The sequence below is a fragment of the Rhinatrema bivittatum genome, chromosome 2, assembly GCF_901001135.1.
Source record: "Rhinatrema bivittatum chromosome 2, aRhiBiv1.1, whole genome shotgun sequence".
NCBI classification, from domain to species: domain Eukaryota; kingdom Metazoa; phylum Chordata; class Amphibia; order Gymnophiona; family Rhinatrematidae; genus Rhinatrema; species Rhinatrema bivittatum.
The window spans coordinates 210,186,726-210,204,202 of NC_042616.1; the positions used below are offsets into that span (position 1 = coordinate 210,186,726).

The 17,477-nt window shown below is 42.6% G+C and overlaps 1 protein-coding gene across 1 annotated transcript in view; it reads left to right on the forward strand.

The window, feature by feature from the left end:
• The window catches only part of NUP42 (nucleoporin 42), a 111,518-nt gene extending 94,253 nt beyond the window's left edge, over positions 1 to 17,265 (forward strand). The window contains exons 4-8 of the mRNA XM_029589077.1: positions 535 to 629; positions 1,406 to 1,482; positions 14,293 to 14,379; positions 15,546 to 15,630; positions 15,771 to 17,265. Coding sequence (XP_029444937.1) covers positions 535 to 629; positions 1,406 to 1,482; positions 14,293 to 14,379; positions 15,546 to 15,630; positions 15,771 to 16,291 — 865 coding nt within the window. The 3' untranslated portion in view covers positions 16,292 to 17,265. The remainder of the gene's footprint in view (positions 1 to 534; positions 630 to 1,405; positions 1,483 to 14,292; positions 14,380 to 15,545; positions 15,631 to 15,770) is intronic.
• Positions 17,266 to 17,477: the final 212 nt, after the last annotated feature.

The following is a 17,477-nucleotide window of genomic DNA, read 5'->3' on the forward strand; positions in this document are numbered from 1 at the left end:
CCACTGGAGAAATAGAAGTGTGTGTGTTCTGTGCTATGCAGAGTACAAAGACATCAGATATAATCTTTCCCAAAGCTAACAGAAAAAATCAAAGGCCTTCCACAACAGAATGAGCAGACAAATGCTATATAATCCTGGGAGAAACAGCAGCAGAATATGTTGTATCCTGTAATCAGACCAGCACCAAAACTTGAAATTTATCCTTGTCCTTTCTGTACTCTGTAATTTTATTTTTATTACTGGTTGGTAATTTTTTTTCCTTTTTATTTTAAATCACTATGTATTTGACAAAAAAAAAAAAAAATTGCCAATAGTTATCTGAATTTTCAAAACCTTGAAACTAATCCTTTTCAGGAAGGAAGTAAAATTCAAAGTATTTAAAAGTATATAATTTTGTTCAGATTGCCAACTGAATTCTTTATTTTTTCTAATAGTACTGCCCCTGTAAAACATACCCTGTAGCCCCAATAATGTACTCTGTTAAATAAGCCATTTCATTGTTTAATGATTGTTTTTTATATATATTAATTTTAGAGACGTGATAATAAAAGACATAGAAGCATGGGAATCTTCAGGACAGTGGATGTTCTCAGCTTATTCAGTTGCAAAGGACAAACACAACCTCTCAGGTAGTGACATACTTAATTCTTACACCTTGTGCTAGTTACGATATTGGTGATTAAGGGTTTTTGTTCATTAAGGTCTTTTCCCATAGATGTAGAAAGGGAGAACAATCGGGCCTCTTAGTGTAAGATATGCATAGTTAGTCTGCTGAAGGGAAGTGGGTGCTTGATTTTGTTTCTACTAACCTTAATATTTACAGTAAATTTATTTTTTTTTTTTTTTGCGCCATTCTCCATGTCTTTGAAGTATGTTGGCCACCTCCTTTTATGCATGGCTGTGTGTCAGTCTTCCTCCTTGACTCTCTCTGTGGAGGTGAGAGTTCTAAAGGAGACTACAGTGCTGACCAATTAACTGTGTGTCACCATGATCTTATTTGTGGTGTGGTCCTACGTTTCTATCATAATCCCTCATGCTTACTGCAAGATGAAAGCTAGCAGGCTGGATTGGGATAAGAGTTAGAAAACCAGGACTAGATTAATATGTTATGGTGATGTGAAGTTAAATCACACGTAACAGCATTGTACAGTGTAGCCTCTTCACCTGCAATGAATTATGGGAGTTTAGGCTACTAGAAAATAAGATGACTCATGCCCCCATTGTATTGTTCCTTAAATATTATGACAGAAAGCATTAGAAATACTTGAGAACTAAAACTGATGGTAAAAATGTTTTATTTTGGAGTCCTCTGTCCTTTAAAAATATCAGTAATGTACTCCCTGCATCTTATGTTTCATTGTAAGTCTGTTGAGAACGAGGTACTGATTGTCTGCTCATCATGCAGGTTTTTCAGATTTCTCTCCAGAAGAGTTACGACTTGAATACTATAAGTGTAGAACTGATGGGAACCTGCACAATTATGTGAGTTATTTTTCTAGGTATTGGGTACATTTGTTAATTGATCTTTAATGTAAATCATTCTGTCCCTCTTTGTGCAAAGGAAAATCATAATTTTTCTTATACAAAAAAGTAACTGCATCTTGTAAGGACACCTTTTGACAAGCCAGTGTGGTCAAACCTGTTGCACCATAGAAAGAGGATGGGTATTTTACTCTAGCTTATTTCTTGGTCTCCTAGAAAACTTGGGGATTCAGGCCCATCTTACATTTAAAGGTTCTGAACAAATTTCTAATGGGTGAAAAGTTCCAAGAGGGATTATCTTAGGCACCATTCTCCCACTTGTAAACAAAAGAGACAAGGTTTGTTCTGTGACACTGACATTTTCTGTGACATTCAGGTCACAGGAAATATTTCAGATTTGTAGTTAGGGACCCAACACCCCTTTTTAGTACTCCATTTTGCTTTGGCCTGGCTTCAGCTCTATAGGTTTTCACAAATTGCTTTGCTATTATGGCATAAATATGCAAATTGGGAGTTCATGTCTTATCCTGCTTGGCTGAATGGCTGATAACGAGCACATTTTTGGAGTGACGATGAATCCATGTGAACCATCACTATTCCAAGTACCATTTTGAGCCCATCACCTCAGTTGGATTGTATAGGAGCAATACTAAACACAACTCTGGCCAAGGTCTGACTCCCCACCAATAGTGCCAAAAGGAAAGTGACCACTGTGGAAGAGAGAATTCATGTTTGGCAGACATCAGCTTGGTCCATGTTAAGCATGTTGGACTAATAGCTTTTGCAGTACAAGTAACTGCCATGGTCATGTCCATATGAGACCAGTGGACCCTGAAGACCCAGTGGAACCGAGCCACTCTGGGAGTTATGGATCTCATCTGTTTCACAGAGGACCTGAGATTTAGTCTTGGTGGCTCTCGCCTTCCAAGTTCCTACTCACCAAATTTATCCTAACTACAAATGTATCCAATTTGAACTGGGGAGCCCACTTGGAGGTACTTCACACCCGGGACTCCTTGCCTTTGCAGAAAAGGTTATTCTCTGAAGACAAGTCATCTTGGTTACATGTGGTTGATGTCTTAGTAGTGCTGACATGGACATGTTTTCTAAAGCTTTCCAGGAAGTTCTTAGCGATCCCCCTGGGCATGTGTGATAGTTTCTGCACAACATGCCTCAGTTTGTTATACTCCAGCTAAAAGGTACTAATTTCTTAAGCTATCAATTGTTGAGTTTTTTTTTATCCTGGCTAAGGAGAGAGGAGGAGAAGAGAGAAAGCATCTCTGCAAGCCATTCAGCTGAGTCCAGGAAGTGCCTGAGATGAACTGGGCTATATAGCTCCTCCCACTGCCATGACAAGTAAGACCTGCCTACCCCGTCATCAGGGAGGGTTATTTGAGACGCTGTGTTGTGGTATTTATTTTATTTATTTATTTACTTTTATATACCAACTTTCGTCAGGAACATCACATCGGTTTACAATGTCATAGATAAAAGGCACAGTTAAGAACATAAGAACATGCCATACTGGGTCAGACCAAGGGTCCATCAAGCCCAGCATCCTGTTTCCAACAGTGGCCAATCCAGGCCATAAGAACCTGGCAAGTACCCAAAAACTGTCTATTCCATGTTACCATTGCTAGTAGTAGCAGTGGCTATTTTCTAAGTCAACTTAATAGCAGGTAATGGACTTCTCCTCCAAGAACTTATCCAATCCTTTTTTAAACACAGCTATACTAACTGCGTGATAAAGGAATTGCATTGGCTCCCAATAAGACGGGTGATATATGGCAAGATTTTCGGGTATTGCTCAGAATTCTAGCAGCAGCGTTCTGTAGTAATTGAAGGGGTCTGATAGTGGAAGCTGGAAGGCCTAAAAGTAAGGCGTTACAGTAATCAATTTTTGGAAAAATTAATGCTTGAACGGTTCTGAAATTGTTGAATAGAAGAGGGGTCTTAGTTTTTTTTAATACATGAAGTTTGTAGTAACAGTCTTTAATTGTCATACTTATGAATTTTTTTAGATTTAATTCGCTGTCTAGTATTATACCTAGGTTTCTTACTTTGTACGCGATGGCATGTTTAGTTTGCACTGATTTTTACCTCCGAAATGACTTTATTGTTGAGTCTATGACAAATTATAAGGAATTCTGTTTTAGACATGTTTAGAGAGAGGCTGTTGCATCGCACTAAAAGGGAGTACCCCTCAATGAACCCCTTTGCTAGAACTTTGCAAAAACAGTGGCTGCTGGACTAATTCTTTCTAGTAAATTACAATGTGTATTTGGGAGGGATTCCTGTAAGTATAATTGGGAGAGGGATGTATGGGAAGGTGTCTAGAAGAGGGAGAGGATGTAAGGAGTATAGAAGGGGTTAGTTGAGAGAGATCAAGGTTGGGTATGTCAGGGTGAGTGTGTGGATAGAAAGGATATGATGAAGGCTATGTTATGTAATGCTAAGTCATTAAGGAATAAAAATGTGGCTGATTTAATTGTTGGTAGGGAGGTAGATTTTCTATTTGTGACAGAGACATGGTTTTCTGAGGAGACATCACTAGCATTATCAAGTATATCCAGCAGGTTATAAGATCTTTTTTCAGAACAGAGGGAGGGGTCGAGGTGGAGGTGTAGCTACTATAACTAGGGGTGAGGAAATTAACAGTTGGGGCTATGGTATCTTCTAAATCAGTGGTTCTCAACCGGTGTGTCGCGACACATCCCGGTCCCCCGCTGACCCAGCTGCTCCCCGGTCCTCCTCCGCCCGGGCTTAAAATGCTGTCAGCCCGGGCGGAACACGGCAGGACAGCTGGAGTCAGCGGCACCGGCACGGTCTCTTCTTCCGGCTCCCCCCCCCCCCCCCCCCCACGGCCCGGAAGAGGAAGTGGTGAGCATCAGGTGCGTGCGCGGGAAGAAGAGACCACGCTAGTGTGGTCAGCGTCGGCCCGAAGAACAGAAAAGAGGCGCTTTCTGAAGAATGTGCAGCACGGCTCGGAGGAAAACGAAGAAGAGCGTCAACCCCCGCGGCCGACGGGACTCCTCCTCTGCGAGGGCTTAAAATGAAGGAGGTTAGGGTTGGGAGGAGGCTGCTGCTGCCGCTAGTTCCAGGGGAGGGAGAGAGAGTGAATGAGCAAGCAAGCATGTGTGTGAGTGAGAGTATGTGTGTGATTGAGAGCCTGCCTGTGAGAGCGAGAGCATGAATGTAAGTTTACGATTGGGAACCTGTGTGTGTAAGTTTGTGATTGAAAACCTGTTTGTGTGAAAGAGTATGTGTGTATGATTGAGATCCTTTGTGTGTGAGAGAGATCAAGTGTATGTATGATTAAGAGCCTGTGTGAAAGTGAGAGAAAGAGAGAGCATGTGTCTGTGTGTGATTGAGAGCTGGTTTAGGTGAGAGAGCATGTATGTGATTGAGAGCCTGTGTGTAAATGAGAGAGAGCATATGTGTCTGTGTGTGATTGAGATCCTGTGGGGGTGTGTGTGTGTGTGTGAGATAGCATATATGTGTGTGATTGAGAGCCTGCCTGTGGGAGACAGAGCATAAATGTAAGTTTACGATTGGGAACCTGTATGTGTAAGTTTGTGATTGAAAACCTGTTTGTGTGAAAGAGTGTGTGTATGATTGAGATCCTTTGTGTGTGAGAGAGATCATGTGTATGTATGATTAAGAGCCTGTGTGTATAAGTAAGAGAGAGAGCATGTGTCTGTGTGTGATTGAGAGCTGGTTTAGGTGAGAGAGTATGTCAGTATGTGATTGAGAGCCTCTGTGTAAATGAGAGAGAGCATGTTTGTTAGCATGTGAATGAGAGTCTGTGTGTGAGAGAGAGCCTGTGTGTGTAAGCGTGAAAAGTTAGACAGCATGTGTGTAAATGTGTAATTAAGAGCCTATACAAGTGAGAGAAAAAGCATGTGTATATGTGAGTGACTGAGAGCATGTGTGTATAGGTGTGTAATTGAGAGCCAGTGTGAGAGAGCGCTGGTATGTGACTGAGAGAGAGGAGAAAGTTCCAAGCAAACCATCCCTCCTCCTGCTAATTCTAAACAATCTCAGGAGACCTGGATATCAAACGTTTCCAGGTATATAGAGCAAAAACATTTTGTATCCTTACTTTTCATTACTGGGTCTTTGTGTCTGCTATTTTGAAATATTTTATTGGTATCTAGAAATTTTTTATATGAGTTTTTAATTATTGGATATTCCACTCATCAGCTGTTTCGAAATAATCTGTTCTTTTTGTTAGTATGGTTTTACTGCTACTGATTTTATATTTCTTGATTTGTTTCATAAGGATGAGTAATGTTTCTTTTTTCCTTTATTACTCTGCATACAGAGACTCTGGCTTGTTGCAGTTTCCAATTCAGTTTTTTCTGCATGCCTCTAGTTATGCGTTTTGGTCTCTCTATCCTTTGTTAGGTGAGGGTCAGCACATGTGATTCAGGTGAGGTTTTCTGCTGGCGTGTAGTTTCTGTGTAGGGCTCTATAGCAGCCTGACTTGGTCCGTTTTCCTAATAGGAGATGTATTGGTGTCTTAAGGCCTGGTGTAATATTTCAGTGTTGTATTTTCTTAGGTAAGGTGGTGCTGGAAATTGGTGCTGTTTTGGTGTGGGATGTTTACTATTTATGCAATTTCTGTTCAGACAGAATATGTATCTTTTCCTTGTGTCATTTTAAACAAAAATAATTACCAGACCTTTACTTTTTATTTCCGCCGTGAATTGTAATGAGCAGTGTGTCACACATGTGAGCGTGGCCTGTCAGGTGTGTCACGATGGGAAAAAGGTTGAGAACCACTGTTCTAAATTGTACATGTTATCTGTGGGGAAGTTAAAACCAATGGGAATGTTGCTGGGGTATTCACCTACTGTAGTTGAGATAACAGATTTGATAGTTTATTGGGGAGGTAGGTTTACATTTTGATAATTTGATTGTTTTGGGAGACTTTAATTTGCATGTAGATCTGACATGCAGGAAGGCATTGACATTTTTAGAAGCTTTAACAAAATGTGAATTGCAGCAGCAGGTCAGTTTCCCTACTCGTAAAGGTGGATATGTTAGATTTGGTATTTGGTTCTGAGAATACCTTGAAGGATGGTCAATTAAGAGTGCAGGATGAGGAAGTGGTGATTTGGGGACACGGAATGATCTATTTCTCTTTCCAGATACAGGGATGAGGGGGTATGGAGAAGGGGACTATAGAGATGGTACAAAGAGGGAACATAGTGGGATCAATTTTATTGGAGATGGGGAGAGTTTGTTAGATTCAGATGAGACTGCATTAGAATGTTTAGTAGATAGGTGGAATTTTTCACTGGGGGAGGTTTTGAATGAGAGAGCACCAATAACGGAGGGTAGAGGGCAGCCCCATGGCTTTCTATGGAGTTACAGGGTTTGCATAAGGAGATCTCGTGATTGGAATGATAAAATGTCTTGGAGGCAAAGTGCAAATAAATATTCAGGTAGAATTAGACAGGTAAAGCAAAAAATATTTTAAAGAACGGATTGTATCAGAACAGTTCAAAAGAGATTTTTTAAATAGTACAGGAGCTGTTGAGAGAATCTTCCTAGTGTGGTGGTTCCAGAAAATGTGAATAATGATAGTTTTGCATTGTTTTGGAAGAATAAAGTGGATACATTGTGAGGACAGATTTGAACTATATCCCACTGCCAATAGTTACAGCCTTGTAGAGGAGGGGAAAAAGTTGATGGGGATGGAGGGTGGGATTGATAATTTTGAGGATGTGGGATAGGAAGAGCTTCAGGGAATTAGGTTCTAGTAGACCACAGATTGTAGCTTGGACCTGTGTCCTTAATTGAATAAATCTTCCAGAAGATTTGTTGGGGAGGTTGCAAAAAAATTAGTGACTTGCTCATTGAGTACCATCTTCCTTAAAAAGGACAAACATTCATCTTCCTTGAAAGGTAGTTAGTTTAGATAGGGAGAGTAATGCAAGTTACTGGACAATGGCAAATAATGTCTTTCTAGGGGATATAATTGAGAAGGTGGTTACCCCTGAGAATCTTAATATCTAGAGGAGTATAGTGTCCTGGATGAGTGTCAGTCAGTATTTCATCATGGATACAGCACAGAGGCAGTGTTGGTGGCCTTAAATGAAATGATATGTAGGAAGTTTGATAAGGGAGAAGCAGTGTCTAATTTTATTAGGCTATTATGTGTCTTTGATCTGATAGATTATATTTTAATACAGCAATGTGGGGAAGTGGGTTTGTGGGAGCGAATTTTAGATTGGATTTCTTCATTTTTAAAAGTGTGAGTAACAGAAGTACAGGTAAGAGGGGAGAAGTCTATGCCTTATAGCATAGATTGTGGAGTGCCCAGGATTCCCGCGGTCACCTCTACTTTTGAATGTTTTTATGCAGCTGTTTAGATCAGCTAATTCAAAGCCTAGGTTTCTCAAGGCATATCCATGTGGATGATGTGCAAATGGTTTGCCCATTAGGATGGTATTTAGTAACTGCTTTTGATAGGGTACAGGAGGGCTTAAAAACTATTGTGGGGTGTTGGTAACAAATAAGCTGATTTTAAATGAAGGGAAGACAGAATGGATGTTTGACTAAAGAGATACCTGTACCTTTGAAGCTAGAAGTAAATATCTCCATCCTAAATGCATCTGTAATAAGAAATTTGGAGGTACAGTATGATAGTAAGCAATCCTTTGACCACAGATTTCATTGATAGTGATGAGGGTGTTTTGAAGTTCTATTAATTGAAGAAAATTAGGGGTCTATCAAATGTAAGTGTTTCATAAGGTAGAATTGGTGATGCCAGTTTTAGACTACTGTACTGGGGTTCTGATGTGAATACCAATAAAGAGTATCCAACAGCTTCCGGTAATTCAGAATATGGCAGCTAGACTAATTTTTGCTGATCCAAGTAAAATTAGTGCTAGGCCACTTTTGAATGAATTATACTGGCTCCCCATCAGGGTGAAATTCAAGATCATCACCCTGATGTGTAAGGTGGCCCGATATGAAGGAGCAAGATATCTACAGAGGTTAGTAAGCAGACATGTACCAAGTTATAATTTCCAAGCTTGTAGACAGATGGATCCAGGACCAGTGGGTTATGCACTTTTGCCAGCAGATGGAGGCTGAGCAAACTGACAACGCAGTATATATACTCCTGCAGTGACATCAGCCTGCCAGTATTCGCCATCTCCAGCAGATGGTGAACTTGCATCTCGGATTGCTTCAGATTTTAGAAGGAGAATTTTATAAAGAAAAGAAAAAAGCCCTGCTTTCCTGCGGTGATACCAAATGGTCCCTCCCCCAGTTGAGAATTCCTGAGGTGATTTCTGTGGTCCCTCAGATGTGTGCATTGGGTCTGGTAGCTGGTTTTTTCAGCCTGCGAGGACTTAGCTGATTGTCCAGCTTAAAAGCAGCAGGTGCAGGAAGCTGAGCGCGGTGGTGACTGCAGATGCCTTCTCCCCCTGCAGCCGGAGACATTCTTTGTACTCAGCCGGGAAGGACTGAGCTCAGGTAAGTTTAAAAAAAAAAAAAAAAAGTCAGAGTAGAGGGTTGTGTAGGACTTCGGTCTCTATGCTCGGCACACTGTTCTGACATTCATTCCCATTCCCGTTTGGGGTTATGGGAACTGGGCATCCTGGGGGGCTAGGCCCCACTGTTAGGCTTTTCCTGTTCGCCACATGGTAGGCCGTGGCAGTGGTGTGTTTCGCATGCTTTTCTGCATGTTTATCTCACTGTTAAGCGTAAATAACATTAAAACCGTAGGTACCCACCCACGAGACAGGTACCAATAGACATCTTATGTCAGAAATCAAATAGTTTCTAGTGATTCAATTGTTACCGATCATTAATGGCACCTTCATTGTATAGTTTTTTCTTACTATTTTTTTCTTCTATTTGTGCCCTATTGTAAACCGTTATGATGGTAAATAACTTAATGATGGTATAGAAAAACTTTTAAATAAAAATAAATGTTCAGCTGCCCTCTATAGGATTGTCAGTATGTGCAGTGCATCCAGCTGTGTGCCCAGTTTCTTTTGGGCGTGCTACCAGTGCTCACGTTCTGAAACGTATCTGTTGTGTGCCCAGGTTTGGTGCTATCTGTGCATTTAGTTTTTGCAGCACATGGACTTGAATGCATAAATTTTGTGCGCTTAAATTTTTTCAGCGCGAATTGGCTGGATGCACATCTTCAGTCACCTGTTAAGCGTACTGATGAGCTAATGGCACCAGAGACCAAGAAACCTAAGTGCCTTTCTCTTTGCGTTGCCTGTCATTGTAGTGCCCTCTAACATGTCAGTACTGCTTAGAGGAAGAATTGTCTTCCTCTGATTTTGCTAAGCCTGGTTCTTCCCAGCCGGATGATGGTCGGGTTAAGGACTGGTCCTGAGGAACGCCTAACCTTGGAACTCCCTTGACTGGTTCCTCCACAGGGAATGGTAGCTCAGTGGGCCCTGCACAAGCGCTTTCTGTTTTTGACATGGATCCTTCTGTCTTTTCTTAGGTAGAAATTTTTTTCAAGGATTGCAATCCTTTCTTCAGGCGCAGTCCTCAGTCCTGCCCAAACCTGTCAGGTCAGATCCTCAGGCAGTGGCCCCTCCCTCTTCTGGTACTATGTTTAAGTGCCAAAGCATACCTCTGTTAGCTGTGGGTATTCCCGACAGGCATCTGGTTGGCACTGATGATGAGGCAGATCCTGACTCTGGGAAAACTGGGAAATTCCTCCCGGGGCTAGAACTATATAGGACTATGTTGTGGTTCTTTCATAGAGATGAACTGCTGGCCACGATTTCCCAGACTTTGAAACAGCTGGGTGTTCCTGGTTCGGATGCCATGTCTGAGCCGAAGAAGAATCCCATTTTGGTTTCTTTGCGTAAAGCCTCTTCTTTTTTCCCTATGATAGATGCCATTCAGGAATTGATTGATCTCGAATGGGATGACCCGGAGGCAAATTTTAAAGGGGGTCGTACATTAGAAAGCTTATGCCATGCTGCCCTGAATGTGCTGATCTTGTCTCATCTTGGAAGCTAAGCAGGGTTGGGCCTGGTTTAGTACTTGGAAGGCTTGTACCCCCTGGATCCAGCTGTGAGAGCACGTTTGCATTTTCCCGAAGTGGATGCACTGGCATGTGCCATCTCTAAGCAGATAAGTATCCCAGTGGAGGGAGGAAAGGCCTTGAAGGATGTGCATGATGGAGGATTGAGGCTATCCTTAAGCAAGCCTTTGAGGCAGTGGCGATGGCTTTACAGATTGCTTCCTGTTGTGCCCTAGTGGTGCGATCTTGTCTGCTTCTCTCTCAGGAGGTTGATTTTTGAGGGAATTCCAGAGAGGTTATGGAGCCTGCTGCCACCTTTTTAGCAGACGCAGGCTGCGATTTGGTCCGTACTGCGACTGGCAGAGTGGCTTCGGTGACAGCAGCTAGGCGTCAACTCTGGTTGCAAAATTGGTCAGCTGACACAGCCTCCAAAGTTAACGTAATGAAAATGCCCTTTAAAGGCTCGCTCTTGTTTGGGAATGAGTTGGAGAAACTGGCCAGTAAGTGGGGCAAATCTCTGGTTCCTCGGTTGCTGGAGGATAAGAAGCAATTGCAGCACCCCTTTGGTATGAGGGGTCATCTCCGGGGTTCCAAGCGGTTTCATCCCTTCAGAGGGTCGATCTTTCAGAGGACTGTGGCTTTTGGTAGGTCTTAGTCCTTTCATCCCAGACAGCCCAAAAGAGGAAAGGAGCAGGCTTGTGTGGCGGATCTTCCCGAGCTTCCCAATGAAGGCTTGCCAACCCACCTTCGGAAACCAGAGATTTATTTATTTATTTATTTAGAGTTTTTCTATACCGGCATTCGTGATTAGAAACCACATCATGCCGGTTTACATATAACAAGGGGGTGTGAACAAAAAAACGGAACATAAACAAGTGCAAAGAGATCTTAAAGTTACATTACAACAAGGATCATATAAGTGGGGAGAGAATTAGAGTAAGATAACAGAGCAGTTAGGATTAATTATTTACATTATATTGTGAAGTCTCTTATAAGATGTTGCTGTCCTTCAATTGGGATCTAGGAAGGCTTAGGGGGATAGGGGGATGTCTCTCTCTTTTATTAGAGGTGGGTCGAGATCACATCAGACCAGTGAGTCCTGGAGGTGATACGAGAAGGAAATGCGCTGGAATTTCACAATATTCCTCAGGACATGTTCATGGTGTCTCCTTGCCACTCCCTGCAGAAGAAGCATGCAGTGGAGTTTACGCTTCAAAGGCGTTTCAGGCGGAGGGCTGTGATTCCAGTGCCCACCATTTATTTTATTGTGCCCAAAAAGGAGGGTTCCTTTCGTCCCATCCTGAATCTCAAGAGAGTCAACCATCATTTGAAGGTGACTCATTTTCTTTTTTTTTTTTTTTTTATTTGTAATTTATGTATATAAACACATATCAAATGCATATATATCATAACATACATGTATAGCCAATGCAACATATGATATGGAACATGAAAGATTGAACAATAAACATGTAACTTGGAATACATTCTCGTGTTGAAAGCATTTGTTTGATGATTTTCTACCCACCCCTTCCCTCCCCCCCTTCCACTCACTGTTATCACTGAAGGTGACTCATTTTCACATGGAAACCTTATGCTCTTTGATAATAGTGCAGTTGGGGGAATTTCTGACCTCCCTGGATTTTTTTCAAGGCCTATCTTCATATTCTCATCCGTTTGCAACACCAATGTTTTCTATGTTTTGCGGTGTTGGGGCACCATTATCAGTTTCGGGCGCTGCCCTTTGGTCTAGCCACTACCACCAGAACATTTTCCAAGGTTATGGTGGTTATAGTGGCAGCATTGTGAAGAGAAGGGATCCTGATGCACCCATACTTGAATGACTGGCTGATTTGAGCCAGGTCTCAGGAGGAGAGCCACCTGGTGATGTACAAAGTGGTGATCTTGTTGCAGGAGCTCAGTTGGGTAATGAACCTGGCCAAGAGCAGCCTTCAGCCATCCCAGTCATCTGAGTATCTGGTGGTTCGATTCGACATGGGTCAAGTCAAACCTTTCCTGGCAGAAGTTCAGATTCAGTAAGTGATGTCTTGGGTGCATCAGTTGGTGAACACTATACGCCTGACTGTGTGGTCTTAACTACAGGTGCTTGGTTTGATGGCAGCAACCCTGGAAGTGGTGCCGAGGGCGAGGATGCATATGCATCCTCTTCAGTGCTTGCTACTGTTTCGTTGGAACCTGTGGTATCAGGACTATTTGGTTTGGCCCCAATTTCCAACGAAAATCTGCTCTCGCCTCCAGTGGTGATTGTAGGAAGCTCATCTGAGAGAAGGAGATTCCTTGTCCTCCCCGACCTGGTTGGTACTTACACTGGATGCAAGTCTCCATGGTTGGGGAGCTCACTGTTAGGAGCTGACAGCCCAAGGGCGTTGGAAGGCCGAAGAGTCCTGCTGGAACATCAATCGCCTGGAAGCCCAGGTGGTCGAGTTGGCATGCGGATCAAGCAGTCCGTGTGATGTCTGACAACCTGATGATGGTGGCCTACATCACTCACCAGGGAGGAACCAAGAGCCAGCAAGTGTTCCAGGAAATAGACCAACTTATGGAATGGATGTAAGGATATCTATAGATGATCTAAGCCTCTCCCATTGCAGGAAAAGACAACGTAAGGTTGAACAAAGGAATAGATGCCAATAGTCTTGAAAAAAACTTTATTGAAGTGGAGACACAAAGTAGCCCGACTCAGGCCGAGTTTCGCCGTATCAAGACGGCTGCCTCAGGGGCTTGTGTATATTCTCTTCAGTATGCAAATAAAACAAATCATATATGAAAGATCATATATATCATTATATGATCAATGAAAGTAATGAATCTTGCAGTCGCATGCACGAGTCGATCTCCACTTGTGCGGACAAACATGTTTTTATGATCTTTCATATATGATTTGTTTTATTTGCATACTGAAGAGAATATACACAAGCCCCTGAGGCAGCCGTCTTGATACGGCGAAACTCGGCCTGAGTCGGGCTACTTTGTGTCTCCACTTCAATAAAGTTTTTTTCAAGACTATTGGCATCTATTCCTTTGTTCAACCTGACGGCTTTCAAAGACAACGTAAGAGCAGACTTTCTCAACAGGGAGAGTCTGGACTCAGGAGAATCTGTGTTGTCAGCCAAGGCATTTCAGCTGATTGTGGATCGCAAGGAACCTAAGTGTCTGTGTGAGTGAAGGGGTCTGTCTGAGTGAATAATGGTATGTGTATGAGAGGGTGTGAGAGAGCATGTGTATGTGTCAGTAGAGTGGGCATGTATGGGAGAGCCTGTGAGAGTTTGTGTGAGAGAACGAGTATGTATAATTGTGTGTGTGTCTGAGAGAAAGGAGAGTTTGTGCACAACAACCCCTGCTCCCCCTCCCCATCAGCTAATCCACAACAATCCAGGGTATCTGGAAATCACAGGTTCCCAGGTAGTTTTGTGAATTGTAATCATTGGATGTTAATATTTGATGTTTTTCAGTTTTTGTTTTGGAACTGGAACTTTTTTTTTTGAGAGTTTAATTTTGGATGTCACTTTGTTTGACTGCTATTTTGAAATATTCCTTTTACTTGTATAGTTTTACTATTGTTTTGTATTTCTTCATTTTATTGTTGCGTCATTTTTACTTGTGTGTTTGGGCCAGGGAGGACAGGGCCTGGACCGGAGGGGGGGGGGGGGGGGGGGGGGGGTTGGCAAGGCAGAAGGTTCGCCTGATACCCTTGCGTCGGCACTGACTGGGATGGTTTATTTACCATAGTGGTTAGTTGTGTCTGTCACTTGCTGTATTTTTCTTCCTCCTTCCAGGTTAATTCAATCCAGCAGTTAGGAACCCAGTGGAAGAACCAAATACTGAAACTGAAGCATCTTGATTCTTCCTCCAGAGCAGCGCTGGTAAGTATTGCTTCAACGCCTGCTGTTAACCCTCCGTATTTAAAAGACTCCTCTTTTTCTTGCTCAGAATAGATTTGAGAGGCTCTCAGTTCCCAAACATTTAAAATCAAACATTAAAATCCCAGTCTTATCGAACTGCAGGTAGCTAGGACTTAATGTCGCATTCCCAAATAATTGAGGTGTTGCATTCTGTAACTTTGAATGTTTTTGTTTTTTTTCCTGCTAAATTGTAGAGTTTTATGTGAATTGAAAGGGCAATTAAGCTTTTCTGTTTGGAAGGATTTCTTCTTTACCATATGGTTTAAATAGACATAAGTACTGTGTTAAAGGATTTTGAAGGGGCTAGGTGAGTAACATTGCTCAAAGCTGCCCTGCAGAAGCTCTGGGTTTGATTCCCGTCTGGCCAGGGCTGAGGTTGCTATTGAGGCAGTGTTCACAACCACCTCAAGAGGAGGGGCTCTCAGCTGTTGCTCATTGGGGTCGGAGGATTCTCCTGAGCCAGCCAGCCCTTTACTTTGGGGACATCCAAAAGATAATTGCCAGTAGCGTGTGGGCATGGACTTGATGTATGCATGTCCTTAGCCTGTGGCTCCTGGCTAAGGACATGCACTACAGTGGCTGGGCGAAGTGGAGAGAGGGTTATAAAATGGGGGGTGGAACGCCCAGGTAGTTGAGAAGGAAGGATTATGATACTACAGCCCAGTAGAGGCCAGCACAGGGCCAGCGGAAGCTCTAGGTGAGCTAGGCCTGGGCCTAGGGTTCTGACCATTAGTGGGTACGAGCCATATGAGGGCCGTGAGCGGTGGGGATTCGAATCTCCACTCCTCTTTGCCACCACCGCTCGCGAGAGGTAGGAGTCGGGGCTGCGACCGGGGTGGGGTAGCGCAAGGCAGAAGGTGCCTAGGGTGTCTAATCCCCTTTCACCGGCCCTGGGCCAGTGCAGATTGAGCTGTAAGCCCAGAAAAAGAAATAAAGGAATGTTGGTGAGGGGGGAGGAAGCTAGGGATGCTCTGCTCCATTTTTGCTTTGGTGGTTTTCTCATTAACAATATCTGTTTTCGTTGAGAAATATGGAACAATTTTTACACTGGAGTTCAAAATCATCTTTGAGCTTACTTAATGAAGTTCTTTAACTACTTTTTGGTTTGTTTTTTTTCCCCTCCCTAGATGCTGGAATTACAGCATTCTAGCAGTGGTGCAGCGCCTAATTTTGAGTTTGGAGTACAGCAGACGTTAAAGTTTGGATCATCAAGTAAGTGAAAGTCAGCATTAGCACTACTTTTTGGTTTCCATTTTTTTTTTAACTACCTGACGTTAAACGTTCTGGTGAATGCTCCTGTCTTATAACTTTCATACCTCTCTTTGTTTTTTTTTTGTGTATATCTACTGCAGGTTTTCCCACCAATAATAACACCAACAGCAGCAATATTAATTCATTTAGCTTTAAGCCAAGCACTGGACTTCTCGATACCTCTGGGGCAAGCACTGCTGTGTTTGGAAGCTCCGTGACACCGAGCTCAACATTTGATACTTTAGCAGCATCTGGCGCTCCTAGGTCTGCTGGTTTTGCTAACGGAGCAGCTCCATCTGCAGCTTCCTTTAGGTTTAGCAGTGCCCCGGTGTCTACCTTTGGAGGACCTGCTTTGTCGAGCGTTGGAATAGGGAATTCGGCTTCAGCACCAACTCCTCCGACTGGCTTTGGGACTTTAAGCTCCAGTTCAGGTCCTTCTCCTTTTGGACAGGCTCACGGTTTCTCAGTCCATCCTGCCGCCGCCACCAGCAGCATGGCAGAGCCACTGTTCACACCTCAGCATGAGCTTTCTGCAGAAGAACTGCAGCAGTTTAAAGCAAAGAGGTTCACACTGGGAAGGATTCCTCTAAAGCCCCCGCCAGCAGATCTTTTAATTGTTTAACAAGATTGTGATGTTTAAAACAATTTTGTAACTTGATTTTATAGAATATTCAAGACAGCGGTGCAACAATCACTTCTTTGCATATCTGACTTTTACCTGCAGGTGTTTAAGATGTATAAATCATTTTATGCAGCAGGGAGGAAGGGTCAGTTGCTTTTCATTCAAAAGCAGGCGGAAAGCCTTAGTTTATTTTTATTTACTGTTTTAATGTATTCCATCCCTTTTGCCATTTTGGACCCAGCCAGAACTTACCCCGTCCTCACATCTGGCCTTAAGACTTGGAACCACCTGAGGCCGAGGCACTATTGGATCATCATTCCTGCCCACCCAGAGTCTGGGCTCTTCTCCCAGTTCTCTGTCACCTGGGCCACAAATGAATCCCTGGGCAATCCTAACTCAAATAATCTGTGCAGCTAGGATTTCCAGCCAAACCTCAGCTCAAGCTCCAGTTTTTTTGCCCATAGTCATTGTTAGAATGCAGCATTTAAAACTCCTCTGAAAGCTGTGAACAACCCTGAACCTTTAGCATTGTAGCTTGCAGTCCTGCCTTTGAACCATTAGTTTTGTTTGAGTCCAGCTTTCCTAATGTATGAATATGGCGAGTGCAGCTACCTCTGGTTGGAGGGCGGATGCTGAGCAAAGCTGGAAACCCTTCATTTCACAGTTAATGTTTGTGTGCTGCACACGAGGTAGCTCTTCAACAACTGGTGGTATCTGCATGCCCTGTAAGGTAGATCCATTTTCCATCCTCAATTTTTTGGTTGCACCATTCATTAAGGATTTTCTTCATTCTTATGCCCTTAGCAAAAATGTAGGAAATTACTAAGTGCCTATTTTCAACCACAAACTTCTGTCTATAATTAGGATATGTTTTTTTACAGGATTAGGTTGCAGGAAGGAAGTGTGTTTCACCTTTTTCTCTGCAGTTATTTATTTATTTTTTAAAGAAGCTGAGTAAATGATTTGAAAATCTTCTGCAGCCTTGCATAAACAAGCACAAGCCTTTATTTTTACAAAGTAACCTTTTATTTATCTTTATATCAAGGAAATTGTTTCGAAAATATTTTGCATTAACTTATCAAAATAAATTCTAGTTCATCCATTAGATCTTTAAAATGAAAGTAAAAAATGACTATAAATAGTGATTTGATCACCAGCTTTCATCACTATGGAGCCTTTGTACTGT